This window comes from Hyaena hyaena, unplaced genomic scaffold (genome assembly GCF_003009895.1).
Source record: "Hyaena hyaena isolate Hyena2069 unplaced genomic scaffold, ASM300989v1 scaffold_6, whole genome shotgun sequence".
In the NCBI taxonomy this organism is placed as follows: domain Eukaryota; kingdom Metazoa; phylum Chordata; class Mammalia; order Carnivora; family Hyaenidae; genus Hyaena; species Hyaena hyaena.
Window position 1 is genome coordinate 4,088,425 of NW_024080638.1, and position 26,016 is coordinate 4,114,440.

General features: G+C 47.0%; 1 protein-coding gene across 2 annotated transcripts in view; it reads right to left on the minus strand.

Annotated features, from left to right (window-relative positions):
* The window catches only part of PTPN3 (protein tyrosine phosphatase non-receptor type 3), a 108,975-nt gene that overhangs the window by 47,407 nt on the left and 35,552 nt on the right, over positions 1-26,016 (minus strand). Inside the window, exons 3-11 of one of the 2 annotated variants that reach the window (XM_039240748.1) lie at positions 23,278-23,385; positions 23,158-23,200; positions 20,624-20,702; positions 16,137-16,181; positions 12,517-12,569; positions 6,298-6,418; positions 5,081-5,168; positions 1,734-1,822; positions 579-642 (exon numbers count right to left, since the gene is read on the minus strand). In XM_039240748.1, coding sequence (XP_039096679.1) covers positions 579-642; positions 1,734-1,822; positions 5,081-5,168; positions 6,298-6,418; positions 12,517-12,569; positions 16,137-16,181; positions 20,624-20,702; positions 23,158-23,200; positions 23,278-23,385 — 690 coding nt within the window. Of the gene's footprint in view, positions 1-578; positions 643-1,733; positions 1,823-5,080; positions 5,169-6,297; positions 6,419-12,516; positions 12,570-16,136; positions 16,182-20,623; positions 20,703-23,157; positions 23,201-23,277; positions 23,386-26,016 lie in introns of those variants that run through there. The other variant, XM_039240753.1, reaches the window with a different exon arrangement.

The window sequence follows — 26,016 nt, forward strand, 5'->3', positions numbered from 1 at the left end:
AACAGGACAGAGCATGGTGTCATTGAAAGAGCAGCCTCTCTGATTCAAATTCCGGTACCTCTGCGTGGTAGCTGTGGGAGCCTCAGTTTCCACACCTTTGAGCCCTCTTTTCCATGTTGGTAACCAGAGTCATCTGGAAAGCCATGGTGTCCTCTTAGGGGACACATGTGTAAACACAGCAAGGGGAGGAACTGGTCTTGCGGATATTTACTGCTACGCTGCATGCGCTCATGCCAGGTGCTCTAATGCTTTCATTTAATCTTCTCGATTCCCCAAGAGGTGGGTACTACTGCATTTCTGGGAACAAGATAACTTGGGCCAGTGAGGTTATGTAACCTGCCCAGTTGGTGAGAGGATCCAAACCCGTCGACATTAACTCTGAAGCAGGTTATCTGCTAGCAGATAAGCACAGTGAGTCCTACAGGCAACTCTGGACTCCAACTTCCATTTTCTTCCCACCACATGCCACGCTCTCTCTCTCCAGTCACACGCATGGCCAACCACCTTTAACTGCTAAAGAACTAAGAGCTAAAGTGGCTAAAAACACAAGAAACAAAGCAAACGTAGACATGACTCACCTGTTTTTGTCGCTGATGTATAAAGAACTTTTTCCTTTTGAAAGAAATTTTTAGAATGTTCACCCTGCAAAAAAATGAAACATGAAATGCACGAAGGGCTCAGCTGGGTGTACCCTCTACTCCATGACCCCGAGGAGCACCGGCTCTCGGATTCCTAGAGTTTACCCCACAGTAGGAAGGACAGCAGGCCCGTCGCCTCAGCCGAATGCCAAGTAGCTGAGCGAAGCTGAGAATCACATAAGGGCCACTGGATAATGATGTGGCTTTTAAATAATGAGAACCATGGACAATGTGCTTTCTTTGCGGTCACCTGCTTTTGTGACACTGTAGCTCTGCTTGAGCTAGTGTGTGCCTGGGGAGGCCAGCTGAGGGCAGTGTGCAGCAGACGGAGGACAGATAGCAGCCAGACAGACTTGGGTCTACATCCCCACTCTGGTACTTCCTGGCCACGTGCCAAGTAGCTCCCTTATTGTTTGCTTAAGAACACGATTACAGCCCCATGAGCAGCATTTTTATACATCAGCTTCTCTACTAAAAGCTTTACATCAGTCCCTCAACTAAACCTTGCAACAGTCCTGAAATATATTATTATTCCCAGTTCCCAGATGACAAAACTGAGGCTCAGAGACCTCCCCTAAGTGCTCAAGATCATTCAATGAGGAAATGCATGAATCTGAAAAAAGACTCACAAGTCCTGCATCACAAAGTCCTTGGAAGGCACTGCCTTTTTCACAGTGGTCTTGTGAGGATTAAGTCTGTTTGGTCTCCCGAGTTTGTAGACCAGAACGGAACACTTGGTAAAAGTCCAACTAATAACTAAGTAGAACCACACTGACGGCACAGTTCCTGCCTCAAGGAAGTTCTCTGAATCTGGACTCCATAACTCCAAAACCTGCCTTGAGCCACTTTATCCCTCTTTCCACTGAGTATCCCTCACCACAGGGTGACCGGGGGGAAGGGGCTGCCAGTGGAGACCAAACTACTTTTCCCAAATACCAAATCTGGATCAACCTCAGAGGTCAGAGGTAAAAACCTGGGGTAGAGTCTTCACCCCTCCTTCAGAAATACCAGCTTAAAATTAGAGATAACGTTTCTTTTGTTCAGCATATTTTTAAAGCATGATTCAGAAAATAATTAGAACTGGTTCGCACTTACCAAGGATAGAAACTTGTGCAAATATATTTTCGGTACACAGCGATGCCTGCAGAAGCAATCCCAATCATTAGATCTAAATTGTGCAGATCCTGTAAGAAAGAAGAACCGAGATTCACAGTGTGTTACATGCTTGTGCCCTCTGGTAACTCAAGCACCCACGCTTTTATAAATAGCAGCATGTATAAGCTCCAAAGGGAGAATGTTATGGAAAACAGGCAACAGATGCTTAAGATCCAAACGCTTAGCACCAGACTCTTCTAAAATGTACATGCGCCGCCTGAGAGCAACATCTGGGTCCCACTGGGTTAGAGAGTTAGCAGGGAGGCCCAGCCATCATTCCACGGAATCTCGAAATAAGTATCCATCCAATTGTACATTTCCTACAGTCAGTATTAGATACGGTGTTAACCCCAGAGAGACCTTACCCTCTGCACAGCTTTACACCAATCTCAACTGCCATCACTGAAAAGGCTTTAGCTACTATCATGAAGTGCAGAACTACTGACTTTAAATCCAAATGAGAAATAAATATGGTCTATAAATCCAATACCCTCAATATTTATTAAAAGCTTGTATGCTAGGCGTTGCCATAGACCATGAAAACATGGAAGACAGAGCAAGTATAAAGTGTTTTAAATCCATCTGAGAACAAGGTGAGTATAGTAAAATTTTATTTTATTTTTAATGTTTTATTTATTTTTGAGAGAGAGCACATAAGCAGGGGAGAAGAAACGGGGACAGAGGGTTCAAGGTGGGCTCAGTGCTGACTGCAGTGAGCCCAAAGTGGGGCTCAAACTCACGAACTGCGAGATCATGACCTGAGCCGTCAGATGCTCAACTGACTGAGCCACCCAGGTGCCCCGAGTAAACTAAAATTTTAAAATAAAACACTTCCTTCCTTTGAGTCAGTCACCTATGCACCAATTTACCCTATCATATACCTCTAATTATATTAAATAGGAGCGGGGGCAGAGTCTGACTTAGTTACCACTGAGTGTGAAGTTTAGGCTTACCACTTACTAGCTGTGTTATTTTGGGCTACTGAGCCTTAACTCCTCGTTTTGTATAATAAGGATTATCAAACCCACCTCTCCAAAGGTTTTTATCAGCTGAAATTAGAGAACATGCGGCAGGTATAATTATATTTTCATTCCGTTTTGCCTTTCAAGATGTGATGGGACAAATCATTTGTGGACAGTGGTACGAACAGGGGGAATTGGGAGAAACTGGCCAAACAAAACACTGCTGACTGATCAAGTCAAAAGTCCAGAGTATTTGCTACTGGGTACCCAACTGGGATCACACGCAGCTCAACCCAGGATAGTAACTATCCACTAACTTCCCACGCCCATCCCCACACTTCCCAGCTATACTTGTACTGTAGAAGGCAGGGCCATGCGACTAGTCATGGTCAATGTTCCAGGAGCAGTGATGTCTCTTCTGGGCTAAATCACTTCAGAGCTGCTGTGTAGCCAACCCTCTAGCTTCCTCTTCCCTTGCCGCATGTGTGAGGCCACGTGTGAAGATGGTGAAGCCACAAGATGGAGGCAGCCCGGCTGCCGAGACACTGCATGGAGGAAGGCTGGGACCCACCGCAGCCTTTGAACTACTGAGAAATGAACTCTGAGGCATCAAGTTATTGATATGTAGGGGGTTCTGTTTGAAACAATATAGCCAAGGGTAACTCAGCTCCCTCTGATACCCTGGGAAGTGTCAGCCAGGTAGGTAATCATCTGGCCCGAGGTCACTCATGGGACACAGCAGGTAGGGAGAATGCAGGTCAACTCAGACACAGATAAAGTCCACGTCCCCCAATGAAGAAAGTTCTCCACAACATTCTATGGCACATTATTATTTGCAAACAGAATAAAAATTAACCATCAAGTCCCAAAGTTGGTATTTTGTAAGCTCCCATATCTTCTTCCTACTTTATTACCTAGGCCCATAACTTGTCTATCAAACGGTCATGGGACTGAAATGGCACAAAAGAAGTGAAAGTGTTTCTATGAATTGTAAAGATGGACATATGGAAAGTTTGGTCATTTACTCAACTTCCCTGAGCCTCCATTTTCTCACTGTAAAATGGGATGATTCGAACACTGATTTCTCAAGGTTGCTATAATCTTTAAATGAGGCCTTGTGGTCTCATGAAACAATGCCCAGTACCTACCAGGTATTCAATATTTGCTTGCTTTTGTATATGATGTGGGCCAATTACTAGCATGAAATAGAAAGGTCAGAGATCAATTAGTTAGTGCTGGGGTCATGTACTAAAGCTGCTACTTCTGTGATGTGTGACTTTTGAAAAGTCCCTGAGCATCAGTTTTTCCATCTGTAAAATGGGGATAATGATGAGACCTCACAGCATGACTATTGGGAAATAAGCAAGCCGCTGTGTCTGGCAGATAGAAATTACTCAGTACATGATGGGTATTAGTCAGTTTTATTTAAAAAGTCACAACCAGAGGCATCTGGGTGGCTCAGTCACCCAACTCTTGATTTTGGCTCACGTCATGATCTCATGGTTTGTGAGTTAGAGTCCCAAATCGGGTTCTGTGCCACCCAGGCGATCCAATAACATAATTTTTAAAAGCATCTGACTCTTGATATTGGCTCAGGTTATGATCTCATGGTCATGGGACTGAGCCCCACATAGGGCTCTGTGCTGAGGGTGAAGCCTGCTTGGGATTCTCTCTCTCTCCTTCTCTCTACTCCCTCCCCCCATATGTGCACATGTGCACACTCTCGCTCTCAAAATAAATAAACTTAAAAAAAAAAAAAGCTGTCGTATTTGAGTAATTAGCTATATTTTAAGCAGCAATGAGATGAAATAGTAAACATGCTGGCTTATTAAAGTATTGCTTGGAAAATGGATAGACACATGTTTTGCTTCTTTATCATGATATGAAATCATCTTTAAAAGTTACTTGTTTCTGGGGCGCCTGGGTGGCTCAGTCGGTTAAGCATCCGACTTCAGCTCAGGTCATGGTCTCACAGCCTGTAAGTTTGAGCCCTGCATCAGGTTCTGCGCTGACAGCTTGGAGCCTGGAGCCTGGTTCAGATTCTGTCTCTGCCCCACCCGCATTCGTGCTCTCTCGTTTAAAAAATGAATAAACATTAAAAAAATAATAAAAACAAAAACTACTTGTTTCTAATCCTCATGGCCCCCCCACCCCCATGGAAACATGAAACATGAAAAAAAACAACTGGATAACCAACTTTATAAGCTTTCTGAATATTGTTATAAAAAGCTCTTTTTTAATTATACTGGAAAACACATCGTTCCAAAGAAGTTTCCAAACCTTCCAAAATTAATTTCTGAACCCGGAAGTGCCGAGGGTACCTACCCTACCACTGTGCAGCTCCACTCCATAGAAGTCGAGGGTCCGTGCTATGTTGATAAAGCACGATTCGGCTTCTGACTGCTTGAGTCCACTACAGAAGGTGAGAGACAGTGCAGAGTTCTCGGGTCAACAGAGGACACAACCCCAATTTTTAACATAAAAGTTCCCTCCAAATTGGTAACATTTCTGTAAGGTTATTAAATGTCTTATGTTATTAATCTTAAACAATCTCACCCTAAATTCTACTAAACCAGGTCTTCTCTCTTGTCCGCCGAATAGGACTTCGCCTGCTCAAGTCCTTTACTAAGTAATACTTCTCATTTAGTAGGCTTTCTGCACTCAGATTCGGAAGACAGTCACCGTTTGGAATTCCCACCCTCCTTGTTCCAAGTTGCTTACTTGATAGGTGCTCTTCAGGTCTTTCCACCTTTATCTATTCTTCCGGCAGCCTCAAACTCCCAAACGTCACTGTACTATTTTAGGACGCTGGCTTCTGCCTGGGAAACAGTTCTGGGAGGGAGGACTGGCTGTGCCGTTTAGAAGGGACGCTGATTGCTTGGCCTTTGTTTTTGCAGCCTTCCCGAGAATGTCAGGTCCCTTGAGACCTGGCCTTCCCAGTCAGGATGGCCCTGATCTGACCTGGACTAAACAGATGCCTCTCCGTAGCTTTGAATAAAATGAGGCAAAGGACGAGGGGGCCAGAATGGGGCATATGTGCCGAACGGAGGCTCAGCCTGGGGCAGCTGCGGAAGACTGGGGCTCCCTTCTGGAATGAAGGCATTTTCATGCCCTGAAGCCAGAGAGGAGGAGGGATTCACAGAGCCTCCTGGCGTTTGTCCACTTGCCTGCCTATTCAGTGATGCCCGATGGAGCCGCCCATTGTATCAAATGTGGTCAACTGTTAAAAGGTTTGCCTGGTAGGCCAATTTGTGGGGAATTATGAAAAAAGGCATTGTCTCTAGGAATTGACAGATTTTAACGACACCCTAAAAAGAATGCTGCAAATCCCCTTAAACTCTTCCTGGATTTTGCACTTTACAGAAATGCTAGTTATGCCAAATATATCTGCCATCGTTACAGCTCTAAGGCTCACAACCCCCCGACAGCTTAAAAGAGGATTCATGAACAAAAGGAAGAGAACACATCAGACGCAAGGGAACATAAGGTCTGAAATGTGCGACCTGGGTTCCCAAAGTAGGCCACCCCACCCCTCTTCTCACCTGTGCTGCTCATGGAGCGATTCCACCTTCGTTAAAAAGTCATCGTTCTGATCTGGTATAAACTGACTATCAGAAAGATAGCCCGGATGATGAATGGAAGAATTATAGTCTCCAAAATGAGCTATCGAGACAGAATGAGGAGGAAATTGCCTTTTCAATATGGTCTGTATTCACAAGCATCGACAGCATCACAAGAAAAGCACTGGAAGCATTCTTCCAAGAGGTTCTACCACCACGTCACCTTGAGCTTCTCGTCAGCTCCAGATTCCAGTTTTATCTGAACCTTATATGGGCCAAGGACCACCACGCATGCTTCAGCGGAATGTTCTCTCCCCGAGGCCAGACATTTGAACAGTCTCACCTTGGTCCTATTCTAAACCCATCCTCTGTGGTGAGCACTGCAGTTTGTACTGTACCCCTGGATAAAGAAAAATAAGAGAACCCACTCAAAAACGCCAGCCCTGTATGACAGGTACTGTGCAGACGGACTCTTTAGTAGCCCAAGGGGATCACAACCCTGGACCAACCTGCTCTAAAATGTGAGTGTGGGCAGGAGGCAGGGTATGCTGACTTGACACTGCCTGCACCTTGACTGGCTCCCTGGAATTTGGAAGAAATGGAGCCAGGATGTGTTCAGAGGCACAGTGGGGGATGGCAGGAGGGTTGGGAGGGGGTGGGCCTGATGGGTCTGGACCCTGGCAAGGCTGGGGGCAGAGTTCTTGGGCAGAAGGAACATTCTTGGGGGAGTCGGGGAAACGCTAGGGCTCTGCATCCCTGGTCTAAACGGCACCTCTCCCTCAAGATCCTTGACTGCCATTCTACAAACATGACTCATTGACATCTATTGTGTAATAGGTATTCCTGAGAGTTCTACACAGCTGCCCTGAGGATTCAAACCATCTGGGTGTCTGGACTGATGAGGAGACTGGGAAAAAGACCCTGGGTGGGGCAGCCAAGGATCTGGCCTGTGGGACCCAGGGACACCTGCCTCCCTTTGCCAAGATTCACTTTTTCCATCTTTACAAAAGCAGGAGAAAAACAAGTTCTAGTTCTGATGGGCAATTAATATCGTATTTCATTTTCTTTATTTAAAAAATCTTTATTTTCTAGAGAGAGAAAGCGTGAGCAGGGGAGGGGCTGGGAGAGAGAGAGAGAGAGAGAGAGACCTAGAATCTGAAGCAGGCTCCAGGCACTGAGCTGTCAGCATAGAGCCTGATGCAGGGCCCGAACCCACAAACCATGAGATCATGACCTGAGCCGAAGTCGGACGCTTAACCGACTGAGCCACCCAGGCACCCCAGTAGTATTTCATTTTCTTAATGAGACACTTTCATCTTTTTCTCAAAAATATTAACCTGATCTTTCCAAAAGGTTTCAATGAATTCTTCCCATAGCTGGCTTCAATGCCAGGCAGCTTCTGAGGGCTGGCGTCGCATCGCTCCCACTCAACATGGATTTCCAAATCCAACAGCTCCTTCAGTGTCATGAGGACGGGGACTGGGAGAAGCTTCTGTGATGCTTCACGGCCAGTCTCAGAGGGGAGGAGACGAGCCCAGGAGCTGCTTAGTGGAACCCATCATAAGGAGGAGAGGCTACGTGCAAGCACATCTTTCTTCATGTCCGCTTGGCCCTGCTCACCCTCAACTGCCACCACACACAAGAGCTGCTCTTTGAGATCCACACCGTAATAAAGGGATCTGTTTCCTCCTTACACTCTTCCCTGAGGGCTGGGAGTGAGGCAGACTCATCGCTGGGGCTGAGCACCCATACATGACACACAGTAGGTACTCAGGGACGCAGGATTCAGAACTAATGGAAACAAAGGCTACTACAAAGTTCAGTTTGGGAAGGGGAAGAAGGCATAAAGCCAAGTGATCTATGCATGCAGACTTGGTCAAGAGTGTACCATAGTCTGTTAAGGCCAGCTCAATGCAGCTAAGCTATGGATAGCAATGTCAAGGATGGACTATGTAAGCACAAGTGCAGCTTACAGGTGAGTTTGTACATCGTGAAGCCTACAACCATGTGTTTATAGGAAATAATTTAGATGCCCTGACACAGAGTCCTCAATGAGGAAAGCTTGAAAAAGCCCTAAAATTACCTTGTGTAAATTCATGTTAAAAGGGAAGAAACTCAAAAAAGAAAGAAAGAGAAGAAACTATGGTCCAGAGAGAAGAGACTTCTCCTATCACAGAAGCCACTTTCAGCAGTCAAGGCCAGAACCCAGGTGTTCCATGCCCCCAGCTAATGCTCCTACCGTCCCCCCAGCCTCCCTGCCAGGTCCAAGCTGCTGCTTGCCATTTGCAGAGGACAATGGTTATGTCCCCGAAAGGCAGCCAAATGTTGCAAGGGATTTTCCAGAGCCTCAAGGCAGCAGAGTCCTATTAAATTTTACTCAGTTGGTTTCATTAGCTAATGGTGACCCTCTTGAATCTTGACTTGGTCATCTGTTTTAGCTGGTTAAGTCCCAACCCCTGGGCCCTTCTGCAAACATGAACAGCAAGGTTATCTTTAGTCAAGTCACTGACAAATGTCTGAATGTAACAAAAGGCCAATGGAACCTCCTTGTAGGGTGGTTTTCCCTCCGAATCTCACTGGGCTACTCCATGCAAAGTTCTGTGCTCACCACTAGAGGGAAACAAAGTTAAACAGTCATCTGCAAACACTAGGCCAAGCACAGAGAGGTTCCCCTGTTGATTTCAAAGCCATCAATCTATCAGGTTTCCATGACAACTCAGTAACAGACATTGCTTTTGTCCCTATGAAACAGTTAAGGGAAGGCAAGCTCAAGGAAGGGACCTGCCCACATTGCACAGCTGCTAAATTGGAGCCTAGCCTTTGACCACAGTCCATAACCTTCATCTACTTACTATACCACACACCCTAACCTCCAGAGCAATACACTTTCCTATTTGTGAGGAAGCAACACATGCATAAGCTAATTATAGCAGGAAGATGAGGAAATGAGTGTTTATGTGGGAAGTACATTGTCTTAAGTTCCATGCATTCTTCTGTTAAAATTTTATATTGTGCAGGAGAGAATATATTCCAAGTACTCAAATTTGCAGCATTTCCAACTGTTCTGTTGGGGAAGTCCTTTATATAATAGAAGCCCCTTACATGTTATACATCCAACTCCAGCTTGATCTTGGAGGCTCTTCTCAGAGGTCATCACTAAGAAGCCTTTCTGGACTCGCTTCCTTCTCCCCCACGAAGGATGGAGTGCTCACCCTCACTGCCAGCATCAGCTGGCCCACCTGCGCCTCCCCACCAGGCAGGGGACCCCAGAGAGGCCGTGCTCTGTTTGTGCACCCTGAGGCTAGTGCAGAATCTGCACATGACAGAGGTCAGGGCCATTATGGAATAATTACATATTTATAAAAACTTCATTCTTTGAGCCTCATAAATACTCGAAGCCACAACAACCTATAAAATCTTTTCAGGTGTTGGGGGACGCCTAGGTGGCTCAGTAGGTTAAGCGTCCAACTTCGGCTCAGGTCATGATCTCACACTCCATGAGTCTGAGCCCTGCCTTAGGCTCTGTGCTGATAGCTACGAGTCTGGAGCCTGCTTCAGATTCTGTGTCTCCTCCCGCTGCCCCTCCCCCACTCATGCTGTTTCTTTCTCTCTTTCTCTCTAAAATAAATACACATTAAAAAAAAAATCTTTTCAGGTATTTACCTACATTACTTTTTATCTAGCATGAAAACATGATTTTGGTTTGCTGTCTCTGGTGGGGCTTATCTTCATATAACACACCCCTATGGGAACAATTTAGTGAAATGTAGCAGATCAAATTTAGACACCTAGCAGTCTCCTGTCCAAGAATTAATCTTACAGAAATGCGTGCACATAAGTATCAGGAAGAATATGTACGTACTTCCTGAAAGTGAAGGAATAATGAGCTTATACTTAAAACCGCTGGTCTGACAACACATGATTTTATTAAGCTTGATAGTCCTGCTAATCTTTCCACAGCAACTAGTTTCTACTTTCTCAGTGCTAATGACTTCCTTTAGCCTCAGTTCTATCACTTGTTTGCAGAGGGAAACCTGACCATGGAGACTTAGAATAGGATTTTCTTATTTGGTTCTTAAATTGTTCTCTCACAAGAGTTTACTGTTTATAAAAGGCAGTTCTTCAGAAAGTTTTCTTCTGGGCAGACATGAGAACAGCGCAGGTGAGCACTTGCCGTGTGCCAGGCCCTATCCTGAGAGCTTTCTGAATCATAACTCCTTCCATCCTCACTACAACCCTAGGAAGTAAACCTGGTTATCACCACCTCACAGATGAGGACGCTAAGGCTCAGGGTCATGCGTGTGTACAGGGAAGAGTCCGAGCCCAGGCAATATGGCCCCAGGAATGTGCTCAGTGACTCAGTGACCGGCAAGGGTCCGACTGTAAAGTTTCTAGTTACATATTTCCTTACATGTATGATTTGACTCAAATAGTCAATTTTGAGCTGTTGTCATCACCACCATCACCTCTGTTTTACAGATGAAAAAACGGAGATTCAGGGAGGTAATAACACATTAGTGGCAAAGGCGAAGCCAGGATCTAAATTTAGTTTGACTAAGTCCTTTCTAGGGTTCCTGCCCCTCAAAGCTCAAGCTGCGAACACCAAACTCACTCTGGGATGTGGCAAAGCTTGTCAGCTGATCAGCCTGGCAGAGATGGAGTCCATGAGGTCTAGAGATCAGTAAGGACACAGGGTGACTGGTGGCCATGCCGTTTCCCATCTGGATACAACATGGCTGAGTCTGTTCCAGTTGCATTGCAGGGAGAGGGGAAATTCAAATCTACCCAGGCCTGCCACTGTGCAGCCTTTTCTTGGTGTCCCATTGGAGAGAAGGAGATGCAGGCTATCTTGGGTGACTGAGGCTGGATCTGATCTTACTGGCGAGTAGGGTCACTGTGAAAGGTCTGTCTTCCACTTCCTGGTATCACGCAGGTGGGCAGATGAGCTGTGGGCCCAGCCACCTTGCTCTTTCCCCTCTCCTATTTCTGTTCCTTGCAGCTAAGGGAGTGGACAGACTTCAGGCCACCTCAGGAGTTCCCGTCAGCCTTCTCTTGCTATTTTGCCTCTGAGACCAAAGTGGAGGGAGTGTTTAGTTGGCACCTGCTCAGAGACCTGACCATCTTGCTCTCTTAACTCCCTACGCTGCAGTCAGCTAAGAGGCTTACAGGCCAAGCTGGTGTGGGGCTTATAGAAAGGGAGAGGAGGCTCCTTACATACCATGTGCGTTGGCCCGACCCCTATGTTAGCGTACTGCTCTGGCACCACACAGCTAACTATGAAGTGTTACCTCGCCTCCCATCTGGCCATGCCCCCTTTCCACCATGCACACCCAGCATCCACCATGGGGCCTGATGTGGAATGTATGCTCGACAAAGTTTTACTGAATAAATGACTTCTTAAACAGGCCTTGACAGAAAATTCCATATGGACTTTCCATCCAATGTGGCAGCCACTAGCAACATGTGGCTACTGAGTACTTGAAATGTGGAGAGCCCAAACTGAGATGTGCTTAAAGTATAAAATGTGGACTGGTTTTTGAAGACTCCATAGTAAAAAAAATGTAAAATGTCTTCTTCATTTTTTACATTGATTATGTATGAAAATGATAATAATATTTGGGAGATGCTGGATTCATTAAAATATTAAAACTCTTCTCATCTGTTTCATTTTCCTTTTTTAATAATGGGTACTAGAAAACTGAAAATTACATATGTGGCTCACATTGTATTTCTATTGGACGCTGCTGCTATAAGAGCCATAAAAAACCCGTCAGCTCTACTGAAACCTTACAAATAAATTCCTAAGATCCCAAGGAAGTAGCAGGAATGGTCTCCAGGAAACTCCTTAACCGTGGGGTTTGATTTCCGTGTTAAGAGGTGACTGGTAGAAATATTTGCCCCACTGGGGTTTGTTATGAGACCCAATATGTGAGTGAGGGTCTGGTTGGTATAATGTGTGTCAGGTGACTTTTGTTGTGTGGACTCCCTTCCCCGCCCTCCTTGACCAACATCCCTGTGCCGGTGGAGAGTGTCAGTTGGGGTGACAGTGGGACTCTCCACACAACCAGAGAGAAGAATCTGCCCAACAGGATTCCTGGGAAGAGGGGAAGAGACCTGGTCAAACAGGAAAGGGCAGTGACTTTCTTCAGATACCAGTGAGAACAGGCTGTGCACCTGTGCAATGCGCCCTTGGTGACTTACATTGTACTGCATAGGATGCTAGAACCACTGCTGAGTTAAGAGGGCAGGTTAACCTGTTAGGAGAAAAACACGTTAGTGAGGTCACGAGAGCCCACAACAGCCTGAAACGTCCATCAAGGATAACACCTGTCTTCTTTCTTGCATTAACCATTAAAAAATCATCTTGAATCATAACAAAGACGACTTTAGGATGTAACTCAAAGAGTAAAGATAAATGTAACACTAGAGATTTAAAATTAAAGGAGAACTTTGTTGTGTTTACAATAATACACATTAATACAAATACTATGAAGCTAATAGGCCTAATGGTGGCCAAGGTTTTGGCTGATCAAGGAAGGTCAGGCTCATATCATGAAGAAAAATGAGAAAATTATACTTTTAGATCATTGGGTGGCCTTCATATCTTTCTAGTAAAGACGTGAGACCTTCTGTAGGGCTTTCTAACTAAATCCCTGACTTCTGTTGTCTCCATGATTCTTGATTACCCACTTTCTGGAAAGGTGACATCTTCTTAGCTGGGAAAAATAGAAAAGGATCTTAAATTTTTAAAACGCCTGTGAGTTCAAAATTACTTAACAGTTACTTAAGATTCGTAAATCTATTTACTCTCCTGAAGCTTCCGATCGATAGGGAATGGTCTGTCCACCTCCCAATTTGCCTGCCACTCACTAGAAACCCACAGACTGGATGTTAGACTTGATCTCCCTTCCTCTCAGGCTCACTACCCTACCCTCCAAACACCCCTTTTCTGCCAATAACATCATCTCTGGCTTAGTCATACTTTGAATCCTCTGGTTGCTCCCTTTTCTCCATTCAACCATGAACTATACCATCTGCCTAGGAGCTCGGCCAGCAGACCTGGGCCAGGGATCCCTGCCAGCTGGAGAAACACACTGGGAGGGGCTGAATAGAAGCCGCAGGAATGAAGGCTTGCAGGGTGGGAAGATACAGATTTGAAGAGCATTCTTGCCGCAACCCCAGGGGAAGTGGAGAAGAAGTACTGTTTCCATGGCAGCTCATGAGATTCCCAAGATGTGAGTCACCCCCGTCTCTCTGACTAATCAGGTTGACAGCCCAGGGTTCCCCTTCCCATCTGCTGTGCTATGTGCTAGTGCTGAAGCTGCACAAGAAGGTAGCCTTCCCAATCTGGAGGTGTCCCCAACTTTCCTCCAGTTACCACGTGTTCTCTGCTAGGACTTCTCAGTGATCTCTCCAAGTATGGAGAGATGTACAGAGGTAGTCCCCTCTGTCCGTTCATCTGGAGACCCAGACAGCCCAAACACCAGTCACTTGCTCTCCTACCAAGATGGGCTTCAATGAAACCTAAGTCAGTGTCCCTGCTGGAAGCAGTGCAGGGTGAATGGGATTTGGGGCACAAGTGAGGAGAGAGGCTAAGGAAGTTCCATTTTGATGGAAGGAGCAATGCTATGAATAAGTCAGAAAAGAACATTTCCAAAGAACAGTGTAAATACAAACTAAAGAATACCAAAAGCCTTCATGGCCACTCAAGGTGGCCACTAACATGTCACGTGCCTCTAGACAGACTCCTTTCTTTTCCTCCAGGTCTTAGGGTCTCCATCTGATGGAGACAAGGTCATTTATCTCAGCTGGAAAGAAAGAATGCCTTGGGAACCGCCAACCACTGACAGATCAAACAAATCAGGGCACCCAGGAGACTTATTAGATCCATCAAGTCTGTCACAAGATCCATGGCTACAAATGGCCACACCGACCCTGACACACCCAGGAATGTTTGGTAGCAGGAGGCCCTCTCCTCAGAGAGGTGGTAGAGGCCACCATGAAGCCTGACAAGGAATGCCAGGGATTTAAGACACAACGTGGCCCTCAACAGGTTTCGCACAAAACTAACAAGGGGTATTGTGTTTGGAGAAGAAAAAATGAAGATTGCCGATTTCCACTACGTGGAGGGCTAGTCTGAGAGCTCCTGAGGGGGTAGGTAGGGCCTTGCCTTATTTGACCAGTGCAGTAGAGAGCCCATCACATAACAGGTGCTTGGTGAAATAGTTGTGGAGAAGAGCCATTAGTGCACAGAAGAGAGAGACAAGTTGTTACTGCTGTAGACGGCAGCCTGGACCCAGGAGAGGAGTGGGTAACTTCTACCTGGAGTCACCATGACATATAAGAAGGCTGTCCCATGAAAGGAGGAGCTCATTTCTGGGGGTGCTTAAGCAGAGGCCCAAAGGCCTGCAGTGGTGCTAGGGAAGGGATTCTTCCCTCCTCTGAGTGGGAGAATGAGCTAAATTACAAAAACTCTCTAACTGCAGGAGCTCTGAAGAGCCAACAGGTTCTGGCAGAGTCCAGATTTCAACATGTGTCTTGTTTCTAAATGGCCCTCCCCCAACTCCGTCCCCCAGATCTTCAGGGCCATGCCTGCGAGTCTCCCTCCATCTACACGAAGCCCCCCAGCCTCTTCCAGCCTGCCCGTAAGTGTACTGGTGCTACCTCTGCCGATGCTGCTCTGGCCACAGGTCTCCTGCAGCTCCCTCTGCCTGCCGGACACAAGACACCTGTCTACAATGACAGGAAGAACCTCCTCTCTCTACTCTCCTGTAAGTCCCCAACATGTGGCTTTCCTTTTTTTTTTTTTTTTCTTTTAAAGTTTTATTTATTTTTGAGAGAGAGAGAGATGCAGAATCTGAAGCAGGCTCCAGGCTCCGAGCTGTCAGCACAGAGCCTGACACAGGGCTCAAACCCACGAACTGTGAGATCATGATCTGAGCTGAAGTCGGACGCCCAATGAACTGAGCCACCCGGGAGCCTCCCTCCCACCAAATGTGGTTTTCAGCTGGGACTGTGGGCGTGTGGCAGGGCAAAGACTCCCAGCCTGTACAGCTCCCCAGAAAACCCTACTGTAAGCCTCCAGAGCCCATACTGGTCCCAACTGCTTCATGGGCTCCTGCCTCACTGCCCCAACCACACGGTGGCCCCCTCACCCGGGCTCGGAAGCCCTCAGTTGAACCCGCAGGCGGAAAGAAAACAGGATGAGGAGGATGGGAATAAGCTGCGATCTTTCTACCAGTTCACCGGCTGCAGCTTCTCCCATTAAGTCAAGGAAAAGTCAGGATTCGAAGAGGCAGCTCGGGGACCACTGCCTTGGCATTTCTTTTCCCTTCCCAGGCCATTTCACAGACTTCTGGCCACTGAGATGAGCCTGACACACAAGATGTGCTGAATCACAGGCAGATGCTCACGCCTTCGAGCACAAAGTCTCCCAGGGAGAAAATGAGTCACGATAGGTACTTAGGAGCTTGGAAGTAGACCTAAATTAGGCCTGATCTGCCTTCCTCAATGAAGCCCGTTTCACATTCTGGGTCTCTCCCTCCCTTTACAATTTCTCAGGTCTTTACCAGAAAGATAACTGTACCGTTTCTAATAAAATTGACACATGTAATGATGCTTATCAATCCTCTACTTCTCCAAATCGAGACCGGGTTAAAACCAGATGTCCAGGCCATAATGTCATGCCGGATGCTGCTTTCAACATCCATCCTTTGTCTACACTTAATACTGTTACCAGAAATGCACGCTCATTAGATTAAAACCAGGAATTTTAGTGTCTGGCAACTGACAGGAAAAGAAGAATGTAAAATTCTCATTACCTTCCTTCACAAATATCCATCTTCAGTTGTAAGAAATACAAATGCCTACGAAACAATGGTTTTTTATTAATTCATAATACTCAAACTGAAATAAGCACACACACACAAAAGGTGATAGGTCAAGGACAAGATCTGTACATTTGGAGAACAAAATACATAAAAACACATTTAAAAATAATTTTTTTAAAGTAGGTTTCATGCCTGGTACGGGGCTTGAACTCATGACTCAGAGAACAAGATCTGAGCTGAGATCAAGTGTCAGATGCTTAACTGACCGAGCCACCCAGGTGCCCCAAAACAGTTTTGTCTGACGTCTCGGGCGCTAGTCTGTACACTGCAGGGCGGCCCCGCCAGTCACTACGGCTCCTGTGGCCGTCTGACTTCCAGCCAGCCTCACGCCAGCACATGCTGTCCCAGGGATGGCTGAGCAGGGACGGACAGGCTGGAGGCAATCACCAGCCAGTGCTGTTGCCAGTAGGCACCCCACCCCCAGAAGCTCGGGGCATCCGAGAGCACCAGGACCCACGAGCCGTCTGCACAGGCAGCCCCCGTGCGCCGGGGAACTGCGGTTCACAACACACCCACATTCCCTCTGCGTGAAGCTGCAGAGAGGAGGTGGGTCGGTGAGGACACCTCCTCAGCTGGGTGCAGACACCCAGCTGAGTGTTTTTCTATGTCCCGGGAACCGTGGGTGCTTGAACAAAAGCATAAGCATCAATCAGCTACCCGCTGCCAGGACCTCTGAGCTGAATTCAGCACTTGTCTGTGAGCCACCCGCAGCATCACTTCAAAACCCAGTGTGTGACTTGTGGGCAAAGCTCGGTAACCCAGGACGGGCCCCTCACCCTGCGAGTCTGCCTGCCATCCAGTAAGTGGGGAGCAGATGGCAGGAGAGCGCTGCTCAGGCCACAAAGGGAGACGGAAAACTTTATATTTAGGGATGCGGCATACATGTGACCCTTGGCTGCTAGCCCTCACTCTTTTTTAAAGCCCGGGTTCAAATGGGATAGACATTCCAGTGTCTGGCCAAGAAGACAAAAGGGAAACTTCTTGAAATATAATACAGGTACAGCAGAAATGTTCCGGGGCAGGGGAGTGATGATTTGGGCAATTTAAAACACACTGGGTCTTATGATGCCTTCAAATTTATATGTTCAAAGTCAAGGCGCTGGTGTTCTGAGACATGAATGTGTCACACGGCATTACAACCCCCTCTCTGCACAGCTGTGGGCTGGGTGCGGGGAACTTCATAATGCCTTGCCTTATTTCAGCCTCATACCAGCTCAAAAGTAGGCACTACCACCTCCCTTCTTTGAGAGAACAGACATTCAGATAGGTTATGTGGGGTCAGTTAGATCTGATTTTAACCTGGACTGTCACGCTATGAAAAACCTGAGTATCTACAAATTTCTTATGCATCTAATAACTACAGGCTTAGGGTCAGTTTCCTAGCTCTGATATATATTATTATGCTGCCTATAGTTATCAACTACCTTTCCTGTATGGAAGACCAGCACTGAGAAACGGGGTAGCATCCATGTGCTGATTCATGCTTATTTGGGATTGGAGACTGTCTTTTTCACCTACGGAACATCACCAGTCCTTTCTAGTTTGTTCCTATGTTTATCTAAGCTGACATTCAACCAGAATTAAGTGTTCTCTCCTCCTACAATGCTACCGAGAGAAAGCAGAGAAGGGAGAGAATGCTAGATAATCCCATGGTAAATCTGGCCCTCCAGGGATGAGCCCAGCTGATCGGTGTATCTTCCTAGGGATGGAAATGAACATGAACCTGGAGATCACCATTCACCAAGTGCTACCTTATCACATAGTCAGCATAGTGTCTGGGTCAATCTCATGACACCGTACAAAGAGGCTGTAACAGTGGATGGAGGCCCAAACTTTGGGGGGTCTCCTGGGAATCCTGAAGGAGCCTCATTTTTGAAACTACCAGTAAATGAAATTCTGTGTAGAGTGACTAAATTTATCAGGAACAGCAGTTGTGCAGGTTCACGACCAAGGAGATGTTTAACAAGTAGGAAAAAAGAAAACCACACAGTTGGCATGCCTGACTTCAGAAATGTAAAGGTCACTCCTACGGTGACCGTGACCTCAACTTCACAAAAAGGGCAACAGATACCTCCCAGCCCAGAATTTTAGAAAACAAAGAGAAAACAACAAATATCACTTTCTCCAGTGCTTGAAAGCTAAATCTCTTTAAAAGGGATTTATTTTTGGACAGGCTACAGAACTGGGGCTTAATAGAACACCGTGTGTCAGGAATATAGGCAGAACCCTATGTTAAAAAAAAAAAAAAGATGTGAATTGATGGTGGAAGTCTGGCTCAGCATAAGAAAAAGATCTGGCAGTCCTGGCTGCCCACCAGCTCTATAGGAACCATGTGGGTGGCTGCTGCCATGGGTCCTGTTACACTGAAATCTGGTGTCCCAAATCCCAGGAGGTGAAGGCTACACTCTATTCCACACTGGAGATACCACCCATCTTACGATGGGAGGTGGGGTAGGTAGGGTCAGGTGTCAGTCCCAAAGCAGTGAACTGTAGAAGGGACACAAATCAAATTTTGTCCTGGACTTCAGTAAGAACAAAAATTAGTCTGTTACTCATCTTGTGCCAAATCTGCCTCTCTGCATCCTCCGCCCACTCGCCATGATTCTACACCAAGCTGTCTAATTCCCTCACCCCTTACAGATCTCAAGGCCACCTGCCTCTCCCCAAGTCTTCCCTCAATTTCGCCAAACGTCAGGCTCAGCAGGAAGATTTTGTTGGCACCCGGAGGGAATGAGCTTCTCTCCTGTGGGGTATGGAAGTGGACGCTCAATACCAACAGGGGCAATGGAGAGGGACTTTGGGGTCAGGCCAGTCCTAGCCATCCTTTCACTCAAGGTCTTTGTTTGGAGAGTGCTACCGTGCCCACGGCCACCACATACCTGTAGCTCTAGCATCACAGGGGGCAGGTAGGACGATGAGTGACAATTACTGGCTACCAGTTCACACCTGGTGTTAGAGCCTATCTGCTGGTCATATATGTAATGGGTCACAATTGGCATATTAAAAGAAGGAAACAGAGAAGAGAAATCTATCTGCACTTGCTATTGTTTATTAAACACTTGCTTGGGTAATATAGGTCTGCACTGTATCGTGAAGCAAAATACATTTTTGCTGTGTGGTTTTCAGTTAAAAATCCACTGGTTAAAAAGCCACACACATGTATACACACACATATATAATCCAACATAACGTTTTTAAAGCATCCCTTGACCAGAATTCGATTTTTAGTAATGGCGGGGGGAACTTAGTCCACCAGCATTAGGAGCCGTTACGGGGAAAACTCAGAGCACCATGTGAATTTCCCATGCTTACCCAGTGAGCCGTGATGGGCATCTCTTAACCTGGCTTAAAATTTAACTTAACAGTATACATAGTCAAATCTCCAATGTCTGCTCTTGTGGAGAGAAGAGGTACACAAAGAAAGCAAAACAGAATAACAGTAATATTTACCCTTTAAACATATTAAATGTTAAAATGTCATTATGTGATTACACTCAAAAACAAAACAGAACAGTACTCAATGCCTGAGTTAATGTCACCTTGTTGGTGATGGTCTCATGGGAATCATGAACACAGAAAAGGAGTCAATACTCCTGAATATCCACTTTTTTTTTTTTTCCCCTGGTTGAGAAAAGACTCTGGAAATTTCCCTCCTATGAAAAATAAACATATCAATAGTAAAAGGGCTCAATGTTGCCGTGGGGGAGGGGAAGTAGAGGCAGTGTCACTGTTCAAACAGCAACAACCTTCCTGTGTCCACCCCCTCCCACTCCACCCCCTCCATTCCAAACAACGTTCCCCACCCAGAAACCCCACGTGTCAGTACAAAACAAGGGCCAGGCCCTATGCCAAGCCCTGAGGGGTAAACAATCCTATCTGGGCTCTTTCCCTTATCTGGTTCACATTTTGCCTGCACAGCCTGGATTCGCTCAGGGGAAGAGCTGGTCTGGCTTGCATGCCTTTCTGTCTCTTACCAACGGGGGACGTTGGCAGAGAATGCTTACTTCAGATACCTCTTCTTATCCTAAAGGGCCTCAGTTCTAGCTCCCAGAGATCCGGTGCTATCTGATCGGTGGACTCTTTCACACAATGGTCTTCCAAACCCTGCCCGCGTTAGGAAACGTATGACTTTGCTTTCTTTGGGCACTTCCCGCTCAACAGGCAGGAGAGGCCAGGGTAGCGGCGGAGGCGGTGGATGGGAGTGTACTGGGAATTGCACCAAGTAAGGAGGTAAGCAGGCCCAAGAGAGAACTAACGTTTCGGTATGCACCCCTCTAATTCTTACTTGGATCAGAACTGCTGGTGGACTTTCTGCCCAAATGACGTGTATGCCACAGTGATCAAATAAAGAGTACATTCTTAGTGGTTACTCATTTTCATATACCAAAATGGAAACTTTAAAAAAAAAATGTGATTACCTGGTTTGTTCTTGCTGCAGTGTGTTGGGATCAGGTATAAAAAATCTTACTCGAAAATGCAGAGTACAGGGGAAACCTCCTATAACATTTTTCAAAAACAAATTTAAGTTTTCCCTTTAAAAAAGTCAATGTAGATAAGCTGCTACTCTCCCATTAAGTGATGCATTTTTTTTTCACTAGACCACTGCTTTTTTCCATCGATAAAAGGACTGATTTCAAACAGGGAGTGCACAGGTTAAGCGATTGTTTAGAAATTTCCAAGTCTGCAAAGAGTAAAATGGTTTGCAATATGAGCACAGAATGAGGTATTACCTCCTAATACGGTTTAACTTAGGGCTGTGTTCAAACAATGCACTCCCGTTATTGATATCAGGAATTTTAAAAATCCTCAAATCAACAGATTATACAACATTCACAAAGAAGTAATCTCACACATATAGTGATTTTATACTTTTCCCAAACATTTTCACGTATGTTCTTGAGTTTAAGCACCGCCGTAACTGTGAGTAGGCTCGGCTGGTACTGATGTACAGATGAGCCAACAGGCATGGAGACTTGCCTTGGGTCACACAGCCGATGACGGTACCAGAAGTGTAGCACTGAGGTTTTTGATTCCTCTGTGCCACATCTCAGTCATGTTTATACTGGACAATAATTCATGCTTTTTTAATGCAAAGCGAATTCCCAAAGTGATGAACATACTAACAAATATTATGCAATCAATTAACATACTCAAATACGGCTTTATGCAACAAGCAAGAGTCAATTGGCTCAAAGATATAGAATTAGCCCATTTCTTTTGCTGGATATGGCAGGAGGAAACGAGGAGACTGTGTTGCTAAGATCCATGCTCTCCTTCAGGTCAACCGCGCCCCTCTCCGTGACTCAATGTTCCGCTGGCCCTGTGCTTTCCCGCTTCGGCAACTCAAGCCTTCTGCACCCTGCTCCCCTTATGGGCGTGCTGACCTCAGTTCATCCGGGGTTCCACCTCCCCTCTCTTTGGTACTTTCTGTCAGCATCTCTCCCATGTCAAAGACTCAGTGTGTGTGCACCTACGAAGGTACCTCTGCATGGGTGCCCTGGGGCCCGTGGGTGACGCTGTAACTCGGTACAGGCTGACCACCTGCACATCAGGGGACAGCTAAGTGTCCTCGGGCCTTGGGGTACCCTCTCGGCTCCTCGCCACGCCTTGTCAACATGTGTCTCAAGATGCCTTTGTGCACCCAGGGTGCCTGAGCACGTGCTCAGAACTATCCCGGAACCCTCACTCTCCCTGAGGCCGCGTCCCTGGGCTTGGCTGTGAGCTCCCTGAGGGCTGGGACCAGATCCCCTGTGCCTTGCCACAAGGTGAGCTCAGGACCCATTTCCCGAATGAAGGAGCTAGTGAGGGAATGCATGATGACGTGTATTCATGCCGTGTGGACTCACTGCTCTGTGAATTCACATGGGGGTAGGCATGGAGCTGCACAACAGCACTGTGGCTCCCCGGTGGCAGCTCTGAATGCCGAGTGGGGGAGGACTTGGAGGCCCAGGCTCCAGCGGGGAGCAGCAGTGGGATCATGGCCATGGGTCCCTGTCTCTACTCCTTCCCACGTGGGTGCCGGGCAAGTGGGGGGAGGTGGCATACGTGTGTACACACTTCTGTGTAATCCACCTGCCATCCGTCCCTAAGCCATTCACTGGCCAAGTCCCGGGGAGGGGGCGCATTGTGAGGAATGCAGAGTGTGGCAGGGGCCCTTCGCTGAAGGAGATGGCAACTGGGAGATGAAGGAGGGTGCTCCGAGGAGTAAAGCAGATAACGACAAATATACGGGAGGGTAGTGGGGGGGGGGGCGCCATGGCTTCTAGTAAGAGAAGGGATGGAGTCTGAGTGGCTTTGAAGAACATCAGGATTTGCAGAAGAGGGAAAAGCCTTCCCAACAGAGGGAACAGACTCAGCGAAGGCACAGAGGAATGTGTGTAGTCTGGGAGGTCAGCCAGGTTTGTCTGGGGCATAAGGTGCATAAAGGGGAACAGAGAGTATAAAGTGCATAGTGCATAAAGGAGAACGGATCTGGGTGGAGGGTGGGGTGGGGAAAGGTTTGAAGCCCCACCGGGCTCAGGAACGGTATGCTATATCTGTTATACTGACTACCTATATCTCGACTCCAGTAGGGGGGATGTGTGTGTGGGTGAGAGAGAGTGTGTGTATATGTGTGTGTGCGTGCGTGCGCTCACATGCACATGTGCCTTTCCCAACCTGGCTCTCACACTGTGCTAAGAAAGGCCATCTTCCTTCCCTTGGAAGAAGAAAGTAGCTTCCTGGGCTCTTGGCTGCCTTCTTTCACCTTCCTTGCTCACAGCTGGTGAGGACTGGTCTGGAAGCATCTCTGCTCACTCAGAAGTCAGACAGGGAGAAGTCGGTTTACTCACATCACTTGGACCACTGGAATCAAGGTCCCAGATGTTACAGGCACACGGATGATAAGAAAAGAGAAATGGGCCATGATATACTAATACCCCATGTTCAACTGAAATGAGAAGATCACGCTCACCTTTTAACTGCTTCCTGATGGGCTTGCTTGGTTCTAGCCATCTCTGTCGGGTAAGAAAACATAAGATATAAAACCAAACCATGCAGGGATCCAGCAGTGCCTTAAAGGGATGGTACTCACGAGAGAGTCCACGGAGTCATCACCATGCTGTAAACCAAAATATTCCTTTTCGGTCACACCCAAGTGGTTGTATGCCAGATCCAGAAGAACCTGACCGGTATCTTGTTTCTAGGAGGAAAAAAAAAGGTCTAGTGGGCAAATTTTTTAAATGAATTAAGAACCAACAGTTCAATATCTTGACTGCAGGCAGAAAGGAATTAAAACGTTTAGAGATTCTATGCACACTCATATCTCACAGTGAGAAATGCTTTAATAAATGGGATGCTAAGATGTCACATGGTACATATGGGAAGTGGGGCTCCAAGAAAAACCACATAAATATGATTTAAATTGTAAAGTTAAATCATCTGAGACTTCTTCCTTCCCCTTAGCAGAGATTCCCAAGTGATGTCTGGATCAGAAAACACTGACATCACAATGAGCAGAACTGTCCATGACCTCCCCGTGGATCATCCACGGCAAAACCTGAGTCCCACATCAGTTTTGTTGACTCCTCGCAAGCCAGGTTAGCATGGACAGGGAAGAAAACGACTGACGGCTTAAAGGAAGGTGGCTAAGGATAAGCAAATGCCATCCTAAACACCCTCAAAGTGACTTGGCGTGTGGCACCCGCGGGGATCATGTGCCACTCTGCTCTCTGCCATCTGAAGAGAGAAGTCGGTGGGGACATTCAACCGTGCTTTGCGTCCACAACAGGACTCAGTGTTTATGGAGTCCTCCACTGGTCCTCCACATCGTCGCCACTCAGTGTTTACAGAGCGTGCATGGTGCTGGGCATGGGGACACAGCCACAGTCACTGTCCCAGAGACACCAGGCATAGAAGCAGTGACCATAATGCGGTGTGCCAAATGCTGTCAAGTGCCGTGAAACACTCAGGGCGCAGGAAACACACAGAGGACAATACAGAGGTCAATTCAACCTGGGGACCAGTGGAAGCAGCATCTGCACTCGGTCTGGGAGGGTGACAGGGCTGAGTATACGTGACACTGAGTACACTTTAAAAAATTTTTATTAATTAATTTTTTTAATGTCTTACTTATTTGGAGGGAGGGGCAGTGAGAGGGGGACAGAGGATCTGAAGTGGGCTCTGGGCCGACAGCAGCAAGCCTGATGTGGGCCTCGAACTCTCGAACCATGAGATTATGACCTGAGCTGAAGTCAGAAGCTCAACCGACAGAGCCACCCAGGTGCCCTGAAGAAAAGGCATTTTAAACAGAGAGCCTGACACAAAGGCACAGGCGTGGGAGACAGTACGGTGTCTCTGGGAAATCGCAGATTCGCCTTCAACAGGCAGACTTCTCAGGAATCCTTTGAACCAAACCATTTGACTGAAGGACACTGAGACTCAGAAATAGACTATAAAAGAACAAGCAAAAAGACAGCTCCTGTTTGGAGTGCTTGAGAGCAGATCATGCACATGGAAATTGACCACAGGGACCAGGAAGAGCAGAATTAGAGAGCCGTCAGGACCCCTCCTGCAGCCTCCTCTTTGGTGTGGTCTTAGATTGTTTGGTCATAAGTGTGGGAATGTGAGACACACCCATTTCCTGCACACACTCACCCCCTTCCTGCCTGAGGGCCCTGCACCTGCTGCTTCCTTTACCCGGGGCAGCTTCCATCACAAGGGAATCCTGACAGTGGGGAAAAGATGGCCCGCCCAGCCCACACATTCCAAAACATGAGATACTGTCCCTCCATTAAGAGATACTCTCCTGGTGCATCAAGGAGGTATTGGTTTCCCTTGTTAGATTTTTAAAAAATTACAGAAAGAAAACTTTATTTGTTTTTGAGAGAGAGAGAGAAGGAGACAGAGAGACAGAGAGAGGCAGAGTGCGAGCAGGGAAGAACAGAGAAATAGGGAGACACAGAATCTGAAGCAGGCTACAGGCTCTGAGCCATAAGCAGAGAGCCAGATGCAGGGCTCGAACTCACGAACTGCAAGATCATGACCTGAGCCGATGTTAGATGCTTAACAGACTGAGCCACCCAGTTCCCCCCTCGTTAAAACTTGTATAGAATTTTATATTTAATAGGTAAATAACTATCAAACATCCACAAGCCAGATGTGATAGTACATGCACTTTTTATATATGCTCTCAAATTTTTGTGGCTATTCGCAAAGTCATCACCAGCATCCCCTTCGCCATGAGCAAACAGAGGTGCTGGGAGGCTCCACGCTGTCAGCTGATGGACGGTCTGCCTGCCCGAGTCCAGTCCGCTGGCTGCCAAAGGCTACGTGACCCCACAGCGTTGCATCTCCCCTTCCGAGTGCACAATTCACCCATTCTATATATTTTGCCTGACTTTCCCAGTTCTCAAGGAACTGAAACAAGCCGCCCAGCCCAGTCCCCTACTCCACAAGAGGTCATCTTTGCTACGCCAGGTCGCTGTCCACAACCGGCCTGCTCCCTGGGATGGGCTAGGTACAGTGACGTATAAGCCAGCTTCCTGCCGAGGCTGGCTCCTGCCTATAATGTGGTCCGGGCTCAAGAGCTGGTGCCAACGCTCCCTACAAGTAGAAGATCTGAATAGACAGGGATTCAAAGCTGCCACCAGGCCCTCAGATTCAAGTTCAATGTGAGTCAGCTTTGACCAACTGCTGGAGGCTTGAGGAAGCAACAATGGCAGCAGCGCGATGGAGCCGATGGTGTTCATGACCAAGAACGCCAGGGCGCACGCTGAGTGCCAGGCTGCGTTCTAGGATCACCGTTGTGGGCAGGGACTTTCCTTAACCCTGT